Source organism: Marmota monax, unplaced genomic scaffold, assembly GCF_021218885.2.
Source record: "Marmota monax isolate L192 unplaced genomic scaffold, Marmota_monax_Labrador192_F-V1.1 WCK01_AAM20220418_F8-fsc00160, whole genome shotgun sequence".
Taxonomy (NCBI): domain Eukaryota; kingdom Metazoa; phylum Chordata; class Mammalia; order Rodentia; family Sciuridae; genus Marmota; species Marmota monax.
In genome coordinates, this window is record NW_026694183.1 from 274,750 (window position 1) to 293,421 (window position 18,672).

At 40.4% G+C, this 18,672-nt stretch overlaps 1 protein-coding gene and 1 pseudogene across 1 annotated transcript; both read right to left on the reverse strand.

Annotated features, from left to right (window-relative positions):
• Window positions 1-225: 225 nt before the first annotated feature.
• LOC124107768 (vomeronasal type-1 receptor 4-like) lies at window positions 226-1,279 on the reverse strand (annotated as a pseudogene).
• An 8,041-nt stretch (window positions 1,280-9,320) lies between these two features.
• Window positions 9,321-10,351, reverse strand: LOC124107769 (vomeronasal type-1 receptor 4-like). Its single transcript, XM_046465974.1, has one exon. The coding sequence runs from the start codon at window positions 10,275-10,277 to the stop codon at window positions 9,321-9,323; it is 957 nt and encodes a 318-aa protein (XP_046321930.1). The 5' UTR covers window positions 10,278-10,351.
• Between the last annotated feature and the right edge of the window lie 8,321 nt (window positions 10,352-18,672).

Here is an 18,672-nt window from a genome sequence, read left to right on the forward strand (position 1 = left end):
GGTGCCACTACCAGCTGAAGGTCACACTATCTTTAGGGTCAGAAAGTCATGTAACTCTTCCATTTATTTCTATATTGGTACTTTGAGTGTGAAAAATGATGAAACATCATATAAAAAACATGCAATCTATATATACTGGTAGTAAGATTAGGCTACATTTTACCTATATTTTAATACTGTGGATTAAGCCCATGGATGCCTTGCTACTGAGCTTCATCTGCATCCTTATTTTTGAGATAGGGTGTTGCTAAATAGTTGAGCCTGGCCTTCAACTTGTAATTCTTTTGTCTCAGTCTTCCAGGTTCCTGGGATAATAGATGTTTTCCACAGCACCCAGCAAGAGCAGAGCCTGGATAGAGTGCAGGAAGTGGACTCACGGCTCATGAGAATAAAGGGGATGATCATGGGAAAACACACTGATATTAGCTCATTGGTGTTCACCAACAACCTTTTGGGGCTGGAAAATAGAGCAATATGAACACTTAATAGGGAGGAGAGGGTGTGGAAAGTCACAAAGGTGCCCACCAGGACAAGGATTCTCTGGGTGGCTCTGGACTCAGGGGAGGTTCTGGGGGAAACTTTGATGCTGTGAATGTGCTGAACCCTCTGCTTGTGCCTGTACAGAAGGAGAACCATGGAGCCACTGGACCAGATCATGAGCACGGAGAGACAACTTCAGGAAATACAAATAATGCTGCATATAACGAGTCTATGACTTTGTCACAACCTACATAACAGTACCCATGATCTCTTTTCTCTGTTGTGTTTTTCCTACTCCATTTGCTAAGCATGTAGAGAGGAAAAATGGAATTCACCACCATGTACAGGATCCAGCAGAGGGAAATGGAGAAATCAATGTACTTTGGAGCCTTTCCTTTGCAATCCTTCCAACAAGAGTTCATGGGGCTGATGGTGATTTTCTGGAAGATGCTCAAGAGGCAGGTGATGAAAATGGACACACTCCTGCCCACTCGCTGAATATACAAAATAAGTTTGCATCCAAAATCACTAAGAAAATATTTCAAGCCAAAAGCTGTGATTGTCTGGGGAATTCTTTTAGACAGAATGACCTAGGAGTTGGCTATCATCAGGTGCTTGAGAATCATATCTGTGGACCTTAAGGTACAGTCATTCCAGGAATGGACTAAATAATAATAAAGCAGAGAGAAATTTCCCAGAATTCCAACAGCAGTCTGTGATAAGAACATCATGCCTATTGTCACATTCCTGGAGGCCATTTTGTCATTCAGCACAATGTCCTTTACATATGGCAACAGTCATTCCTCTGAACAAAAAGACTCATTGAAAATAGTTGTGCCCAAGCACAGTGGGAAGCACCTGTATGTGCTTACTAGCTGTGGGGATGAGGCAGGAGACTCACTTGATCCCAGAAATTTAAAGCCAGTCTGAGCAACATGGTGAGATCTCCATGTTCAAATCATGTTTGATGCCAAGAGTAACTTCCATTGCATGCACCTGTGGGATTGCAAAGCCCTCAAGATGCACAGGTTGATGGGGAGATTTAACAGTATGCTTTGTAGAAAAATGAGCCTTGACCATCAGATGATGCTAACCTGGGAGAGGCAATAAAAAGTGAGAACAAATGCATAGAAAGAATTTAACATTTAAAGTTTCCGAACGAACTGATATTTGCTAGTCACATCGGAAAAAGAAATTCAATTGCCACTCACACCATACAATAAAACAGATCTCAGAGCATTTCTGACCTAAACTTTAAAAGTGAGCATTAGGACATTGTAATAACAAAAAGAATATTTCTGTGTTCTTAGTTAGAAAAATGAATATTAAACAGCACAGACACATGAAGCATATGGTTGAAATGACATGTTAGGATACATTAAATTGAGGGCTACTGATCATCAAGTGCCACACTCTGGGTAAGATTGGTGTATACAGTGCTGATACATCTTATAGAATGCATGATAGAAGAAAAAAATTGGTGAACATTTTCAAAAGGTATTTCAAAGCAAAAATCATCATTGAATAAATTAATAATAAACATGAGGGAGGGAGTTCCACATCATTATTTAAACAACTCCTCAGTATAAGCACACACCACCAGAATCTAAAATAAAATGGTAGGAAATACCACAATTGGAAGAATGAAGATAGGCCAGGTATCTCATGAATTGGCAATGGGGTGTTAAAATTGGTGCAAACATTTGACCATCTGATGTGGGGTCCACATACTGGATCAGATATAAGCCTCTTTGTCAGCAATTCCAATAAGCTAAATGATCATGCATTCCTCCAGATTTCTTGGTGTCCATGTTGGTAAATTCAAGTAGTGGAGCAAAAGGTTCAATGAGCCCTAGTGTTGTGTATAACTCTAATGCTCTAAAAATAATTTTAAAATTAAATGAGCAAAACTGTTTTTGAGGAATCAGTATACAAGTTACAAAATTATGTACTTTTTAAATTTAAAATAAATAAATGGATAAATAACCCTTATCAACAAAGATTTAATTCCATAGCAGAAATACTCATTTGTTGTCACTGCAGAAATAAAAGTATAGTAGAATCTCTAAAGGAATTATTCAAAATTATTATTTGGTCCTGAATAATGGAACATGGAATACTAATCTCTGATAAATAGTTTAGGATAGAAATGGAGTCCTCATGGATATCAGGCTAAGAGCTCCTGGGCATGACAGCTACATTACTGCAACCATCAGTGATGTAGCAGGTTTTGTGGAGGACATTTCAGTACAAGAGACATGTCAGTAGAAGCTGGAGCTTTTGATTTTATGCTGAATGAAGTGAAAAAACAAAGGAAACTGTCATGAATTTGTGATTAATAATGAAATATTATTAAACCAAGGGGAATACCACAGATTATTTTTTTCCATCAACCACTGTGCAGTTCCTGCCCCAAACATGCCAATCACCCCTACAACACCTTGTTTCCTAAACCCCTCATGAAACTTCTGCTGTGACTTCTACAAACCACCGACTTTCACCCTTTTGCCCAATATCTCCCCATCCCCACTTCCTTCTTTACTCTCATAAATCCTGCCCTCCCCTCCTTGGCATCTGCAGTGCTCCATGCCCTTAAATCTTCTCCCTGCACTTTGCCCCATATCTTCATTCCCTGTAATGCACATTGACCCCTCAGCTTCATGTAACACCATCTCTTTTCCTTTCAGATCCTCTCCTGCTCTCTATGCACCATGCCACAGACGGTCTGCCTCACCCTCTTACCCACCAACTCCCTGTCCCTTTACCCTTCTTGATCCCACTGTCCTCCACCCAAGCTGTGTCTCTCCTGCAAACACTGTGTCCTTCTCACCAGATTTCTTGGTGTTAGGTGCTCACACTCATAACAGTTAGGTGCTCACACTCATACCAGTTTTTAAGGCTGTGCCTGAAGTTTGGATGTTGAATGTCCCCACAGATCAGTGTGTTAAAGGCCTTGTTCCCAGGGTGGACTCTTTAAGATGGGGGACCCAGTGGGAGGTCTTCAGTCTCTAGCTAGTGCCCCTGAGGAAGACTGGGATTCTGGCACTTCCTCTTCCTATCTGCTTCCTGCCTGCTGAGGTGAATGGTTTTGCTTTGCCATAAACCCTCACCATCATGTGCCACCTTGCCAGTGCCAAAGTAATGGAACCAATGGGACATGGAATGGACCTCCCAGAGCTATAAGTCAAAATGACCATTTTCCCTTTCTGAGTTGATTATCTTGGGGACTTCATCACAGGGAGGGAAAGTTGATAAACAGAGTTATGTGTTACTTTATTCCTATAGGACATTTTTATGGGTAGGAGAATGATTAAAATGATGGCAGGCGCTCTATCACCCAGAGTTGTAGATACGTAACTCTTCTGTATATGGACAGGTCATCAAGATACATGCCTGATGACTACATAAGTTGTAAGAATATGAATGTTAATATCATTGGGGGTATTATGAATATGAGTGGTGAGGGTGTATGTGCCAAATTTCTGCATAAATGATTGAAAATGGTAGAGAATCTTTGTATGTGAGGGACTGTATGAACATAAGCATGTGATTGTATATGTGTATTTGAATGTGAGTCCCTGCATATACATATTTGCATTTCTGACAGTGTAAATTAGTGTGTGTAGACTAGGACCTATATTATTATAATTCTTACTTTACATCTTTTTGTATATGTAATCACAAAACCTGACAGGAACAACTTCTAAGAGGAAATATTTACTTGGGTCTCACTGTGTGAGAGGACCAGTCCATGGCTGGCCAGTTCCTTTGCTGTGAGCCAGAGATGAGGCAGAAGATCATGATATTGGAGCACAGTGAGAAAAGCAGCTTGCCTAATGGAAGTCAAGAAGAAGAGAATGGTAAAGGTGCCAGGGACAAAAATATAAAGCCCAAAGTCATGCCTCAGTGACCTCCTTCCTCCAACCATGTCCCAACTACCAATAGTTACTACTCAATTATTTCAAATTTGGATGCACTGATTAGGGCAGAGGTTTTGTAATCTCATCATTTTACCCTAAAGTACCCCTGCGTTAACACAGGAGATCTTGGGAGATGCCTCATATTCAATCAAAAACATTCCACCTCTGGCCCTCATCAGCTCATGTCCATGTCACAATACAAAGTGCATTTAACTCACCTCCAAGAGTTTCCATAATCAACAGTTTCAGCATCGTCAAAAATCCAAGTCTACAGTCTCATCCCAGACTCAAGACCAGCTCTTGGCAATGAGCCCCTGTGAAAACCAAAAGGAAGTCCTATACATTCAATATATAATGGCACATAGTAAACTTTTCCATTCCAAAAGGGAGGAATAAGGGAATAAAAAGAAGGGATGAGAGCAAAACACAGCTGGAAAATAATTCCTATATATCTCAGGTAAATGGCAATAAAATGTTATCTAAAAGGGTTTGTGTACCTCTGTCCTGGGGGACTTGCCATTTGCCAACCACATGGCCTCTCTTAGACTGGCTCTGTCCATAGCTAGCAGCTTATCTCAGCAGACATTGCACATTACTGGCATCTCTTAATCCAGGGATCTATTTTTTAATATTTTTTTTAGTTGTAGGTGGACAAAATAACTTTAATTAATTAATTTATTTTTATATGAGTTGAGGGTGGAACCCAGTGCCTCATGCGTACTAGGCAAGTGCTGTAACGCTGAGCCACAACCCCAGCCCCTAATTCAGGGATCTTCATTCCAACTTCTGTTTAACCTTTTCAGCTTAGTGCATTGCTCTATCAGAGGCTGCCTCACTGGATTCCAGCCCTGCTACACTTTGCCTGTCCTCTATGTCTTCCTTTTAAATCTCAATACGTGCCTCCAAGATCTCTCAATTCCATCATCCTGCATTCCTACCATGCCTTCTCTCATGGATGACACCAAACATTCCCAACAGCTGGGCCTTATTGGACTGTGGCTGCAACAACCTCTAAATGCCTGGACAGGTGAGCATGGTGAATAACGTCCTATGAAAATAATTTCCTAAGAATCCCTGCATGGGAACATTGTCCCTATGATGTATTCTCAATAGAGTTTTATTTTTCACACCCCTGAACCTCATATGGGTTTGTCCTGCTAATTCCTGAGATGCCACCAAGGAATTTCCCCATTATCTCTGTGCAAAGTACTTAATTTTTCTTTATCGGCAGTAATCTCTTCAATAGCCACACCTTTTATTGGTGTCAATTTTATATTTGATTTTTTGACAAAACTGCAAGTTTTAAAAAGTCCTTCCATTCTACTTTCTGCTCCTGCTTCTCCCAGTCTGCTACACCCTTGCCAATGCCTGAATGTTGTGGTGCCTGGAAACATTCCCCACCAATTTCAATAGTACATCATCATAAAATTTGGCCCCACACAAAGTCTCAGGAAATGAGCAAAATATAACACACATGCCTTCCAGCCAAATTTCCACTCTTTATTCCTCTTTGAGGTTTCATGCACACAGTCCTTACAGTCTGCACTCCTAGCAGCACTTCTATCTTCTGAGTTTGCACCAGAATGCAGCTCCATTTATAACCATCTTTTCATCTCCATTCCGTCTCAACCACAATCTGCACAGATGAGATGAACTGGGTTTAAAAGAGCTGGCTTCAACATTAAGCTAAGAAAGTGACAAAAAATCACGCAACACAGAGAACAGTTTTTTTTCATTGTTGTTTTGTTTGCTTTGTTTTAACTGAGTTTATTTTTATTAAAATATTTATTCATTCTAATTTGTTATACATGATGGTAGAATGAAATTCATTTTATATTACACATATAGAGCACAATTTTTCAATTCAATGGCTGTACACAAAGCATTTTCACACCATTCGTGTCTTCATACATGTATTTAGGGTAATGATGTCTAACTCCTTCCAACACCATTCCTACTTCCTTGCCCCATCCTTTCCCCTCCCTCTCCTTTGTCCTATCTATAGACTCTCCATTCCTTGCATGCTCCCCCAACCCCATCGCCATAATGAGTCAGCATCCTCATATCAAAGAAAACATTTGGCCTTTGATTTTTAGTTTAAACCAAGGGTGGGATGGCTCAGTGACCTTAAGGGTCAGCTTCCACTCTGGAAAGAGAGTGTGAACCCATGTTTCCTTTATTTTATAGTAGGGACATCAGAGGCAGGGATAAGGATTCAAGGGTGGAGGTTGGCTTCCTGATGTCTTGTGGTCAGCAGATTGATTGACATCTTGGCAAGCCACACCCATCTCAGGTGCTGTGTGGGATGTTAGGCAGAGCAGGGGGTAGGCACACCTGCATCACAGGATTACACCCTGACAGAGTTTGCAGAGCCAAGCCTATGCCCTCATTTGGCTACTATGCATAATAGTTCACACACACAGCTCATGGATGCCTTGTGACAATGCTGTGTCTCCAATCTTTTTCAAACTCCTTACATATAGCAGTTCTAGTGTCTTGGGGATGACATGGTTTTACCAGTCACAGCATGGACCCCACTTCTCAGTACCAATTCTGTGTTAGCTTTTCACTGCTGAGACCAAAATACCTGGAAACTACCAAGATGAGGAAATTTTTATGTTGGTTCATGGTTTTAGAAATTTAGTTTGTGCTTGGCCAACTCCATTGCTGTGAATCTGAGGAGAGGGATAGAAGGTGAGTGAGTCAACTGAGATGGAAATTCAACCAAGAGACTTTATTGGGGGCTGCCTGAAGGGGAAGAAAAGGAGAGGAAGAGAGCAGCAGCCTCAGCTTAAGAAGGGTTGCTTTGGTGACGTCGTGGGTGCTGATTGGCAGGGTGACTCGGGAACAGGTGAGCAGACACTGTGTTTCACGGGGATTGGTCGAGAAAACTTTTGACTCTGGTGCCCTTCTACTTGATGCCCTTTGGAGAGTAGGAGTGGGTAAGGGATTAAGTAATGTTCTTCTGGAGAGACAGAAGCTTAACTTCAGTGGGGAGAAACCTGATGGGAGAAATAAAAGCTAAAGGCAAGGTCTCCCACACACCCAACAATGGAGAAGATCATTGTGGAAGGGCATGGCAAACAAAATTGTCTCACATCTAGGAGGCTAGGATGCAAAGAGAGAGATTTAAAAGTTTCAGGAACAAATACAAACCTTAAAGGCAAGCCCCAGTGATGTAATTCCCCCAGCCCTTGTCCACATGCCTAGAGTTGCCACCCATTAGTCCACTCAAATGTGGAGGGACCTATTCATTTATAGCACTGATAATCCAATTATTTCACCTGTGCACACTCCCTCAGTAACACAGAAGATTTGTCAGAAAACTCATATTTGAACCATAAAACCCTGACATGACTATCTGAGGTGATTGGATCATGACCTGGAACAAATAATAAATTGTTGGGAATAACCAAGGAGTTAATTTCAAGCTTTAAATTATCTCATTCTCTTTTCAGTGAGGTTCAGGGAAGTGAATAACACCACTTTCTCCATAAAAGTGACATAAACTGCCTGCATTGACCATGAGGGGAAAATCATTATTTTGCATGTGGATCTCTGCCTTCTTAGTCCAAAATTCTCACCATATATATGATGCTGTGTTGACCAGACAGAACCTTCAGTCTGGTGAGGTCTGACTCAAGTGGTAACTCCTCTCAAATTATGGTTTTTCATATTTCATACGGTGAAGAAAACTTGGATTTATGGCTTCACATTTTGGAGTCTCCACCAAAGGCAATCATCATTAACCCAGAGATGCCCCTAAGGATGTTCACTTCTGAGAAACCAGACACATGTAGTTACCCTGTTTGTTTTTGTGTCTCTGTCACTGGGGATGGAATCCAGGGCCTTGTACTTGCTAGGCAAGTGCTCTACCACTCATCTATAACCCCAGCCTAATACACTGTTTTAAAAGTCAGCTATTAGCTTTCTACTGAGCTCTTGTCTAAAGAGAAGTCTGAGCCCTATGACTCTGATCTGATATTCACATGTTAAGATATGTCATCTATAATCCCACCACTAATTAAGGTTTTCAGTTTTCCTCCATATTTCTTGTCAACTACCAATGGTATACAACAAGAACAACAATCAGATTTGCTGGCAAAAATTCAAATATCCAATAAAAATGTTAGAGTTAATGGACATGTTTATGCATAAATTGGTTCTTCTAATAATACAATCTAGCCTAAATACACAATTTTATTACCATTGAGCTGCAATAACAGCTCCTTCATAAGAGTGAAATAAAAATGTGATCATCTACCTTTCCATTTTGAATAACAGTTGAGCACATTTTCACCAACTCTGAGTGTGGAATTAGGCTACAACTCTTGTACAAGTTCCAGCAGGAGAGGTGCGATTCCTAGGTGAGAACCCAGGGCTTCCTTCCTTGTGGCATAGCAGGCAGCAGGAGCACTGTGCTCCCACCAGCCTTCCTCCCTCCTGCCAAGTGCAGTCTGGGTGTGTGGAGTGGCCCAGGTGGACGCTGCACAGGAAGGACTGGGAATGACTTCATTCTGTTTCCCTCAAGAACATGAACTAGGATTGCTGCGTGTAGGATGCTCTGCATAGGGTGAGTACCACCATCTCTGTTCCCCTCCAACATGGCCACCTGGGTGCCACTACCAGCTGAAGGCCACACTGCCTTTTAGGGTCAGAAAGTCATGTGACTCTTCCTTTATTTCTGTATTGGTGCTTTGAGTGTGAAAAATGATGAAACATCATGTAAAAACATGCAATGTATGTACTTATAGTAACATTAGGCTACATTTTACTTATATTTTGATACTGGATATTAATCCTATGGGTGCTGTGCTACTGAGCTTCATCCTAAGCCTTATTTTCGATACAGAGTGTTGCTAAATTGTTGAGCCTGGCCTTCAACTTGAGATCCTTTTGTCTCAGTCTCCCAAGTCGCTGTTATAATAGATGTTTTCCACAGCACCAGCAAGTCTTTGTGGTTTTTGTACAGACAAAGCAGAGCCTGGATAGAGTGCAGGCAGTGGACTCATGGCTCATGAGAATAAAGGGGCTGACCATGGGAAAACACACTGATATTAGCTCATTGGTGTTCACCAACCACCCTGTAGGTTTGGAAAATAGAGCAATATGAACACTTAATAGGGAGGAGAGGGTGTGGAAAGTCACAAAGGTGCCCACCAGGACAAGGATTCTCTGGGTGGCTTTGGACTCTGGGGATGTTCTGGGGGAAACTTTGATGCTGTGAATGTGCTGAACTCGCTGTTTGTGCCTATACAGAAGGAGAACCATGGAGCTACTGGACCAGATCATGAGCAAGGAAAAGACAACTTCAGGAAATACAAACAACGCTGGATATAATGAGTCTGTGATTTTGTCATGACCTGCCGAAGTACAGTACCCATGATCTCTTTTATCTGTCAAGTTTTTGCTACTCAATTTGCTAAGTACATAGAGAGGAAAAATGGAATTCACCAACATGTACAGGATCCAGCAGAGGGAAATGGAGAAGCCAATGTACTTTGGAGCTTTTCCTTTGAGATCCTTCCAACAGGAGTTCATGGGGCTGATGGTGATGTTCTGGAAGACGCTCAAGAGGCAGGTGATGAAAATGGACACACTCCTGCCCACTCGCTGAATATACAAAATAAGTTTGCAACCAAAATCACTAAGAAAATATTTCAAGCCAAAAGCTCTGATTGTCTGGGGAATTCCTTTAGAGAGAATGACCAAGGAGTTGGCTATCATCAGGTGCCTGAGAATCATATCGGTGGACCTTAAGGTACAGTCATTCCAGGAATGGACTAAATAATAATAAAGAAGAGAGAAGTTTCCCAGAATTCCAATAGCAGTTTGTAATAAGAACATCATGCCTATTGTCCCATTCCTGGAGGGCATTTTGTCATTCAGCACAATGTCCTTTACATATGGCAACAGTCATTCCTCTGAGCAAAAAGACTCATTGAAAATAGTTGTGCCCAAGCACAGTGGGAAGCACCTGTATGTGCTTGCTAGCTGTGGGGATGAGGCAGGAGACTCACTTGATCCCAGAAGTTTAAAGCCAGTCTGAGCATTATAGTGAAATCACCATCTTCAAATAATGTTCGATTGCAAGAGTAACTTCCATTGCATGCACCTGTGGGATTGCAAAGCCCTCATCATGGACAGGTTGATGGGGAGATTTAACAGTATGCTGTGTAGCAAAATGATCCTTGACCATCAGATGATGCTAACCTGGGAGAGGCAATGAAAAGTTAGAATAAGTCATAGAAATAATTTAATACTTAAAGTTTCAGAAAGAACTGATATTTGCTAGTCACATTGGAAAAAGAACTTCAATTGCCACTCACCCTACACACAAAAACAGATCTCAGAGCATTTCTGACCTAAACTTTAAAGGTGAGCAATAGGACATTTATAATAACAAAAAGAATATGAGTAAGAAAATGAGTATTAAACAGCACAAATGTGAAAGATATGGTTGAAATGACATGTTAGGATACATTAAATTGAAGGCTAACACTCATCAAGTGCCACACATTGGGTGAGTTTGATGTATACAGTACTGATAAATCTTACAGAATGAATAATAGAAGAAAAAATTGGTGAACATTTTCAAAAGGTAATTCAAGACAAAAGTCATCATTGAATGAATAATAAACATGAAGGGAAAAGTTCCACAAGGTTATTTAAACAACTCCTCAGTATAAGCACACACCAACCAGAATCTAAAATAAAATGGTAGGAAATACCATGATTGGAAGGTTGAAGATAGGCCAGGAATCTCATGAACTGGCAATGGGGTGTTAAAATTGGTGCTTCTGATGGTATCTACTTACTAGATCAGATATAAGCCTACAGGCTACCAATTCCAAACTGACAAATGATCATGCAATCGTACAGAATTTGCCTGTGTCCATGTTGGAGAATTCAAGACTGATCCAAGTTTTACTTCCACAGGGAAAAGGGGGAGTAAGATGGATGAGGTGAGAACAAGAAAAATAATAGGTGCTGAAGGAGAGCAAATGTTATGCCATGCTTACATAATTATGTCAAATGAGCCTAGTATTGTGTGCAACTATAATGCTCTCAAAATATTTTAAAAATTAAATGAGAAAAAAGTGCTTTTGACCAACCAAAATAGATGTTACAAAATTATGTACTTTTAAAAATTAAAATAAATAAATGGAAGAATATCCCTTGCAAACAAAGATTTAATTCCAGAGCAGAAATACTCATTTGTTGTCACAGAAGAAATAAAAGTATAGTAGAATTTCTAAAAGAATTATTCAAAATTATCATTTGGTCCTGAATAATGGAACATGAAACACTAATCTCTGATAAATAGCTTAGGATAGAAATGGAGTCCTCACTGATATCAGGCTAAGAGCTCCTGGGCACCGACAGCTACATTACTGCAACCATCAGTGATGAAGCAGGATTTGTGGAGGACATTTCAGTACAAGAGACATGTCAGTAGAAGCTGGAGCTTGTGAATATTTTGCTGACTGAAGTGAAAAACAGAGGAAACTGTCATGAATTTGTGATTAATGATGAAATATTATTAAACCAGGCGAAATACCACAGATCAATTTTTTCCAGCAACCTCTGTGCAGTTCCTGTCCTTACAATGAGCCTTCTCTTGTGTGTGCATCAGGGAGAGAAATCTCGCCTCAGCCATCACAGCACGGGGGTTCAGGGAGGTACGATTCCTGTCTGCACTAGGTGGATGGTAATGTAGTGTTAGAAAAAAACACAACACTTTTATTTCTGAAACAGTCCCTGGTGTTCTCTGCACAGGATGAGGTGATCCTTACAGTTCCATTGTCATCTTTACTACGGGCAGGAAGACATTACAAACAGCCATAGAGCACTTCAAAATATGCTCTATGATTTCATACAGTAATGATAAGAACAGATTAGTGACTGACTTCAGTCCTTAGGCTCTTTTTCAAATAAACATTCACTAACAATGGTATTATTCACCTCTAAACCTCCTCAGGGTGTATTTTATTAAATAAGATTAAGAGCCAGGAAGACTTGGCATCAGGTCAGGGATACTTCTCCTTATACTACTGAGCTCATAGTGAAGGAATTAATTCTTTTTCTTGTTCACCTTTTCACTGAATCTGTTTCTACCCCCAAACCCCTCTGCAGACACGACCATGTTCTCAGACTTCTTTTCCTAACTGTTGATGCTAAAATAGAAAATACTCACCTTGCTTCTTGTGAACAAGGAGTTGAGCTCAGTGTGAGGTCCTGACAGCAGCACAGGGAGGAGGCAATTGCACCCTAAGATAAAAGTTTTTCAGTCCTGTGACCTCACTTACCCTTGGGGCTGCAATTATCACTTCACCTGTAGAGGCAATGACAGTGCAGGCCTGGGGAACCCAGGATAAGGCTGAAAAAAGTTTCTACATTCTTTACAATTACTAAGGCAATTATTCCTTATTAGTAACTTCAAAATAAGTGTCAAGGAGTTTGGGAGAGGCTGTTGCTTTTCCATGATCCCTGAAGGTTGACAGTGTCTCCTATGGAAGGTTCAGGAAATATTGAGGTGGAACCTCTGAGTGATTCACAGAGGGTTTGTGTGTCTCACTGGACTTCTGAGTTCCCAGAGTTCCTGAAATCTGGTAAATGGTGATTTTGGCAAGATTTAAGAGCCATTAATAATGAGATGGTTATTATGGGACCTGCTCAATCGGGGATTCCTCAATTGTCTGCTTTGCCAAAAACCTGGTATGTTTTAGTTATAGATATTAAAGATTGTTTTTTTTTCAATTCCAATTCATTCTGAGGATAGTCCATGTTTTGCATTTACTATCCCTGCACTGAATCATGAAGGTCCCGATGAGAGATATGAATGGAAAGTACTCCCTCAAGGGGTGGCTAACAGCACAACTATGTGTCAAATTTATGTTAACAAAGTAATCCAGCCACTTAGAAATCAAAATCCTGAACTACAAATATTTCACTATATGGATGATGTATTATTAGCATAAAAAGATAAAAAAATTGCTAGAATGTTATGCCACACTTATAAACTTACTAAAAAAATATAATCTAGAGATAGCAATAAAGTACAATTAAATTTTCCAATTAATTATTTAGGAGTTCTATTACCCTCAACCATGGTCCGTCCACCAAAAATTCAAATATGAGTAGATCAACTCAAATCACTTAACGACTTTCAAAAGTTATTAGGAGACATAAATTGGATAAGGCCTTATCTAGGAATACCAACAGGCGAGTTGGGACCTTTATTTGATATCCTAAAAGGTCCATCAGATCCAAATTCACTCCAAATGTTAACGCCTGAAGCAAGGAAGGCATTAAAAATCATTGAAACATATATGGAAAATATGCATTTGGATAGAATTGATATAAGTTTGCCTTTATTATTTATTGTACTACCAACAAAAATATTCCTACAGGAGTATTTTGGCAAGAAGGTCCATTATTATGGATACATTTATCTTATTCTCCTAACACTATTCTTACTAGGTATCCTGAGGCTGTAGGACAATTAATACTCAAAGGAATAAAAGCAGCAAAGGGAGTGTTTGGAATTTCTCCCAATAAAATTATTACTCCATATACTATGAATCAAATTGATGAGTTAGCTAATGTGTTAAATACTTGGGCAATAAGTATGTGCAAATCTAATGTTTAATTTGATAACCACTTACCATCTAATCCTTTATTGTCTTTTTGGTCATTGCATCCTGTAATTTTTCCAAAAATGACAAGAAAAACACCTATCATGAATGCTCCAAATATATTCACTGATGGGTCAAATAATGGTACAGCAGCAATAGTTACACCTGATCAAACTTTTACATTTTTGGTACCCAAACAATCAGCTCAAAAGGTAGAGCTTAATGCAGTATTACAAGCTTTTGTGATGTTTAAAGATTCTGTATTTAATTTATTTTCTGATAGTCAGTATGTAGTTAATGCTATAGTATCTCTTGAAGATGCTGGTAGGATTTCCCCTTCCTCTACTGTTTTCTCTTTGCTTTCCACTATACAAAGTCTAATCTGGGACAGGAAAGATCCATTCTTTACAGGACATATCAGGGCACATACAGGATTGCCTGGAGCCCTTAGTTTAGGCAATGATTTAGCAGAATGGGGGCCGGCAGAGCTGGAGAGCAGGGCCAAGCAGGATCCTGGGCAGGATAAGCCATCAGGAGCCTGAGTTGAGAGGCTATGGCCAGAAAGCCAAGACTGCTGACTTGTCACCCCAGGGCTCCATGGCCCAGGGATAACAACTGCTGCAGCAGCCAGCTCCAGACCCCAACCCTCACTGAACATGTGCAATTCCCTGACTTCAACCTCCAGCTTCCTGAGACCCAGGAGAAAATGAAATAAAGCCAAAGCGCACTGGCATTCAGCGTTAACCAATAGCAACAGTGCTTTTCCAAACCCTAATTAGCATAACTGTGAACCAATAGCATTCTTCCGTTTTCAAACCTGGATTAGTATCAGTTTGAACCAATAGCATTCACCCAAGTGCTATATAAACCCCTAGCCCTGCACTCTAGCTGGAGCAGTGTCAGGTTTGGTTTTCTCCGTGGTTCTTGTTGCTCTGTGAACTTGAGGTGGCATTTCTTACATTTCCCCATCTCCTTAGATGGGTGTGTGAGAGGAAGAAACTGGGGTGATCCACTGTAACATGGGAGGACTCTAGCCCACCCCTAGGAGCTGCCAAATGCCATCTCACCAGCTACCACAGGCAGAAAATTGAGTTTTTTCTCAAAACTGCAGTTTCATATTTTGGTGTTTATCCTGGGCATCTTTGGGTAAGTGAAATGGTCTAAGAGATCTATGGATTTTTTTCCAGGATTTCTGTATTGTTTTTAAAACTGTGTTTCAAAAATACCAGGCTTCTGTTGTGCTTTTTAAAAGTCTCTTAAAATACTGGGCAGGGCTGGGGATGTGGCTCAAGCGGTAGCACATTCGCCTGGCATGTGTGCAGCCCGGGTTCGGTCCTCAGCACCACATACAAAGATGTTGTGTCCACCAAAAACTAAAAAAAAAAAAAATGATGTGTGGTTCAAGAAGAGGTGTTCAAAAATGATGTGTGGTTCAAGAAGAGGGTGTGTGGGGCTAATAGGGAATTTGTGTCAACAAACTGAAAGCCTCTGAAATTGCACCTGGGAAAATATCTATATCCTAGATGGAAGAAATGTGGGGTCAGTGATGGATGGGCCACCTATAGGGTCAAAATTAGGCACCTGAGGTATAAAGGGCCCTTTGAAGTCCCTTTTGTGTTAAGTAATATGTTCACAGGTTCTGGGTATTAGGATGTGCACATCTTTGGGATCATGACTCAGTCTGTCACATCTATGATACTCAGTGTAATGTTTTTGATACATCAGTTCAGCTTATGTATGAGCACTAATTTCTTCATATTGCTGAGTGTTATTCCAGTGTATCAATGCACATGCAAAACCTTATTCCATTCTCTTCCTGATGGACACTTGGATCATTTTTACTTACACCCTTTCAAACAAGTTGATCCAAATGCCCCCATAAATCTTAATGTCAAACGAAATCCTTGCAAAATCTAGAAGATGACATAGGAGAAAATTTGCAGATGACTTTGGGTTTAGCAATGACTTTTTAGGTACAAACACAAAAGCACATTTATAAAAGAAAGAAGCTAGAGGCTGGGAGAAATACTTGCAAAATATATATCTGATAAAAGGTTTTATGCAAAACTTATTACAAAGACCTCTTAAAAGTCAACAATAATAAAAACAACCCCGATGATAATTGGCTAATGTTCCAAAAAATTTTGCCCAGAGAAGTTAACTAGATGGCAAAAGAACATAAGAAAACATGCTCATCGTATGTCATTAGGGACCAGAACTTCTCATCCAGAAAGTCCTGCAGCATGTCCCAGGAAGGCAATTTGACCCAGTATGGCATTCTTTACAAATGTCCACTTCCAACCACAGCAGGACCCAGAGCATTTCAGTGGCCCAAACCATCATCTGGTGCCTGGACAGACAATCTGCTGTTCGTTGCTTCTCCTCCCCTATGCTTGGTCCTCATTTGATTGCAGTTGGACCTGCTGATACTATGCTACTCTGTCCCCTACATATGAAGAGAGCAGCATGTGCACCAGAGCCATGCTCAGAGTTAGAAAAAAAATTGAGAGCTATGAGGATCATTGTCCATCAGTGCATCATGCTACATGTCCATCTCTCCAACCCTATTGCCTTTATATCAACCCAAACCCCTCTCATCCCTCGCTTCTATACAGTCCTTCTATTCTATTGTTGTTAGAACAAAAGGACAAGGCTGGACACATACTTCATGGATCAACTCAGTGTTTTATTCAAGAATGGAGTTTTATTCAGGAAGGGAGTAATCCGTCTGATGCACCCACTTTCCTTGTGGAAGATGAGCCCACAGCAGAAGGGAGAATCTATGCTTCTATAGGTTACACTGAAAGTTGACTTAGTTAATAAGCTTGTCAGTTTGGGGCACTTAGGTATTTGGGGTCAGTCTTATTGGGTGAGAAGAGGGGGGCGTCTAGGATCAGTGGTTAGTTTGGAATTTGGGAAACAGGTTTGTGAGAATTAGAAAGTTTTTTTCCTGGGCAATATTTTTACACAGAAAAGAATACAGGTCCAGGTTCATTGTTCTTTGAATATTTCTTTCCTTTCAGGGTCCCATTGTGCTGTGACTGGGAAAGGATTTATTTTGGGAAAAATCAATGCTTTGGATTTCTTTCTAGGGATTGTTGTGTCACAGGGAAAGAATGCATTGAGAAAGAATCAATGCCATCAATGTGCTGCTTTCCCCTTCACTTCCTCTTCTCAGGCCATATTATTTTATGGTTTGTCATTTTTCATGTTCAACAATAGTGTCCCCCAGCATTACGAGAACCACTTACCACACCTTCTTCTGCACACACCATCACCTGTGTCTTCTTTTCTCTTCTCCTATATCTACTCCTAGCCCCAGCATTTTAGCCTATTCCCCATGTTCTCTGCTCAACACCCTGAGCCCTATGGTGCTCAACTTTCAGGCATCCTCAGCTCCTCCTTGAACTGCATGCATGCCCTTGACCCATTATCCAACCTTCTGTTCTTGTCCTTTCCTCTGTGTGCTTTAGCCCAGTCATGCCCATGGTCCTCCCCGACTTCCTGTGCTTTCCTGCACACATCTTTCCTGCCTTCCCTTGTCTGTCTTCTCCCCAGGCTCTACCTCCTTTTCTTACACAGTATGTCTACCTTGATTCATTATTGTCCAAGGTCTTCCTCCTCCATCTGGATCCTCCTTTCACATAGCATGCTTTTATCACATATTTTCCACAAAACCTTTACCCCCTTTTCCCTTTAACTGTGCATTGCCATGTTCCCTTTTATGCCTGTGACACCTTGAAATCCTTATCCTCCTGGAACTCTATATGTTTATACTTTTAATTTCCTTTTGTATGATCTCCCTTTGTAATATTGAGCCTGGCATTGACTTTAACCCCTGAAAAATGTTTTATTCTCTTCAATATATTGCTCTTATCATATTACTTTGATAGCCTTGAATGCTGTAGTTTTATCCAGAATTTATGCTCATACCTAAGTTGTTCTGGATTTCTTCTATGCTCAACTGTCTTTCCCATAAAATTAGACTTTCTTACATAAGCCAAGACAAAAAAATGTAGGTTTCTCAAATATTCTCTATAGAATTCACATTCACAGAAAAACATTGTCTCATGTGACATTCTTAGAAGATATAATATGGGTAATGGGAGTAGAGTTACTAGGGCAGTAAAGAGATATTATTATATCGCTGTATAATAATGACTTTTACCTCTAAACACGCTCTAACAATCTGTGTCCATTAAAATCTCATATCACCCACTAGCCCTAGGCAGTGCCTGACCCATTGATCATGCTCTGATCTTTCCCCCATCCTTATCTTCACTAACAACTTAACTTCTACTGATCATAGTCTATAGTCTACTGCAACTTGGATAGTTTGGGTTTCCTGTGTCAACCGAGCCTAAATACACAACATTTTTGTGACTCAGAGGGCAACAAATGAAATATTTTAAGAGCATAGCTAAGGATCTGTCTGCCTGTTTTGTATCATAGTTGTGATTATTTTCTGAGTTGAGAAGTGCACAACTCTTGTATAGATTCCAGCAGAGAGGTGTGATTCCCAATTGAGAAACAAGGTACTTTCTTTCTGTGGCAAAGAAGGAGCATTGTGCTCCCACCAACTTCAGTGTTTCCTGCCAACTGCAGTCTGGGAGGTGTGGAGTGGCCCAAGTGGA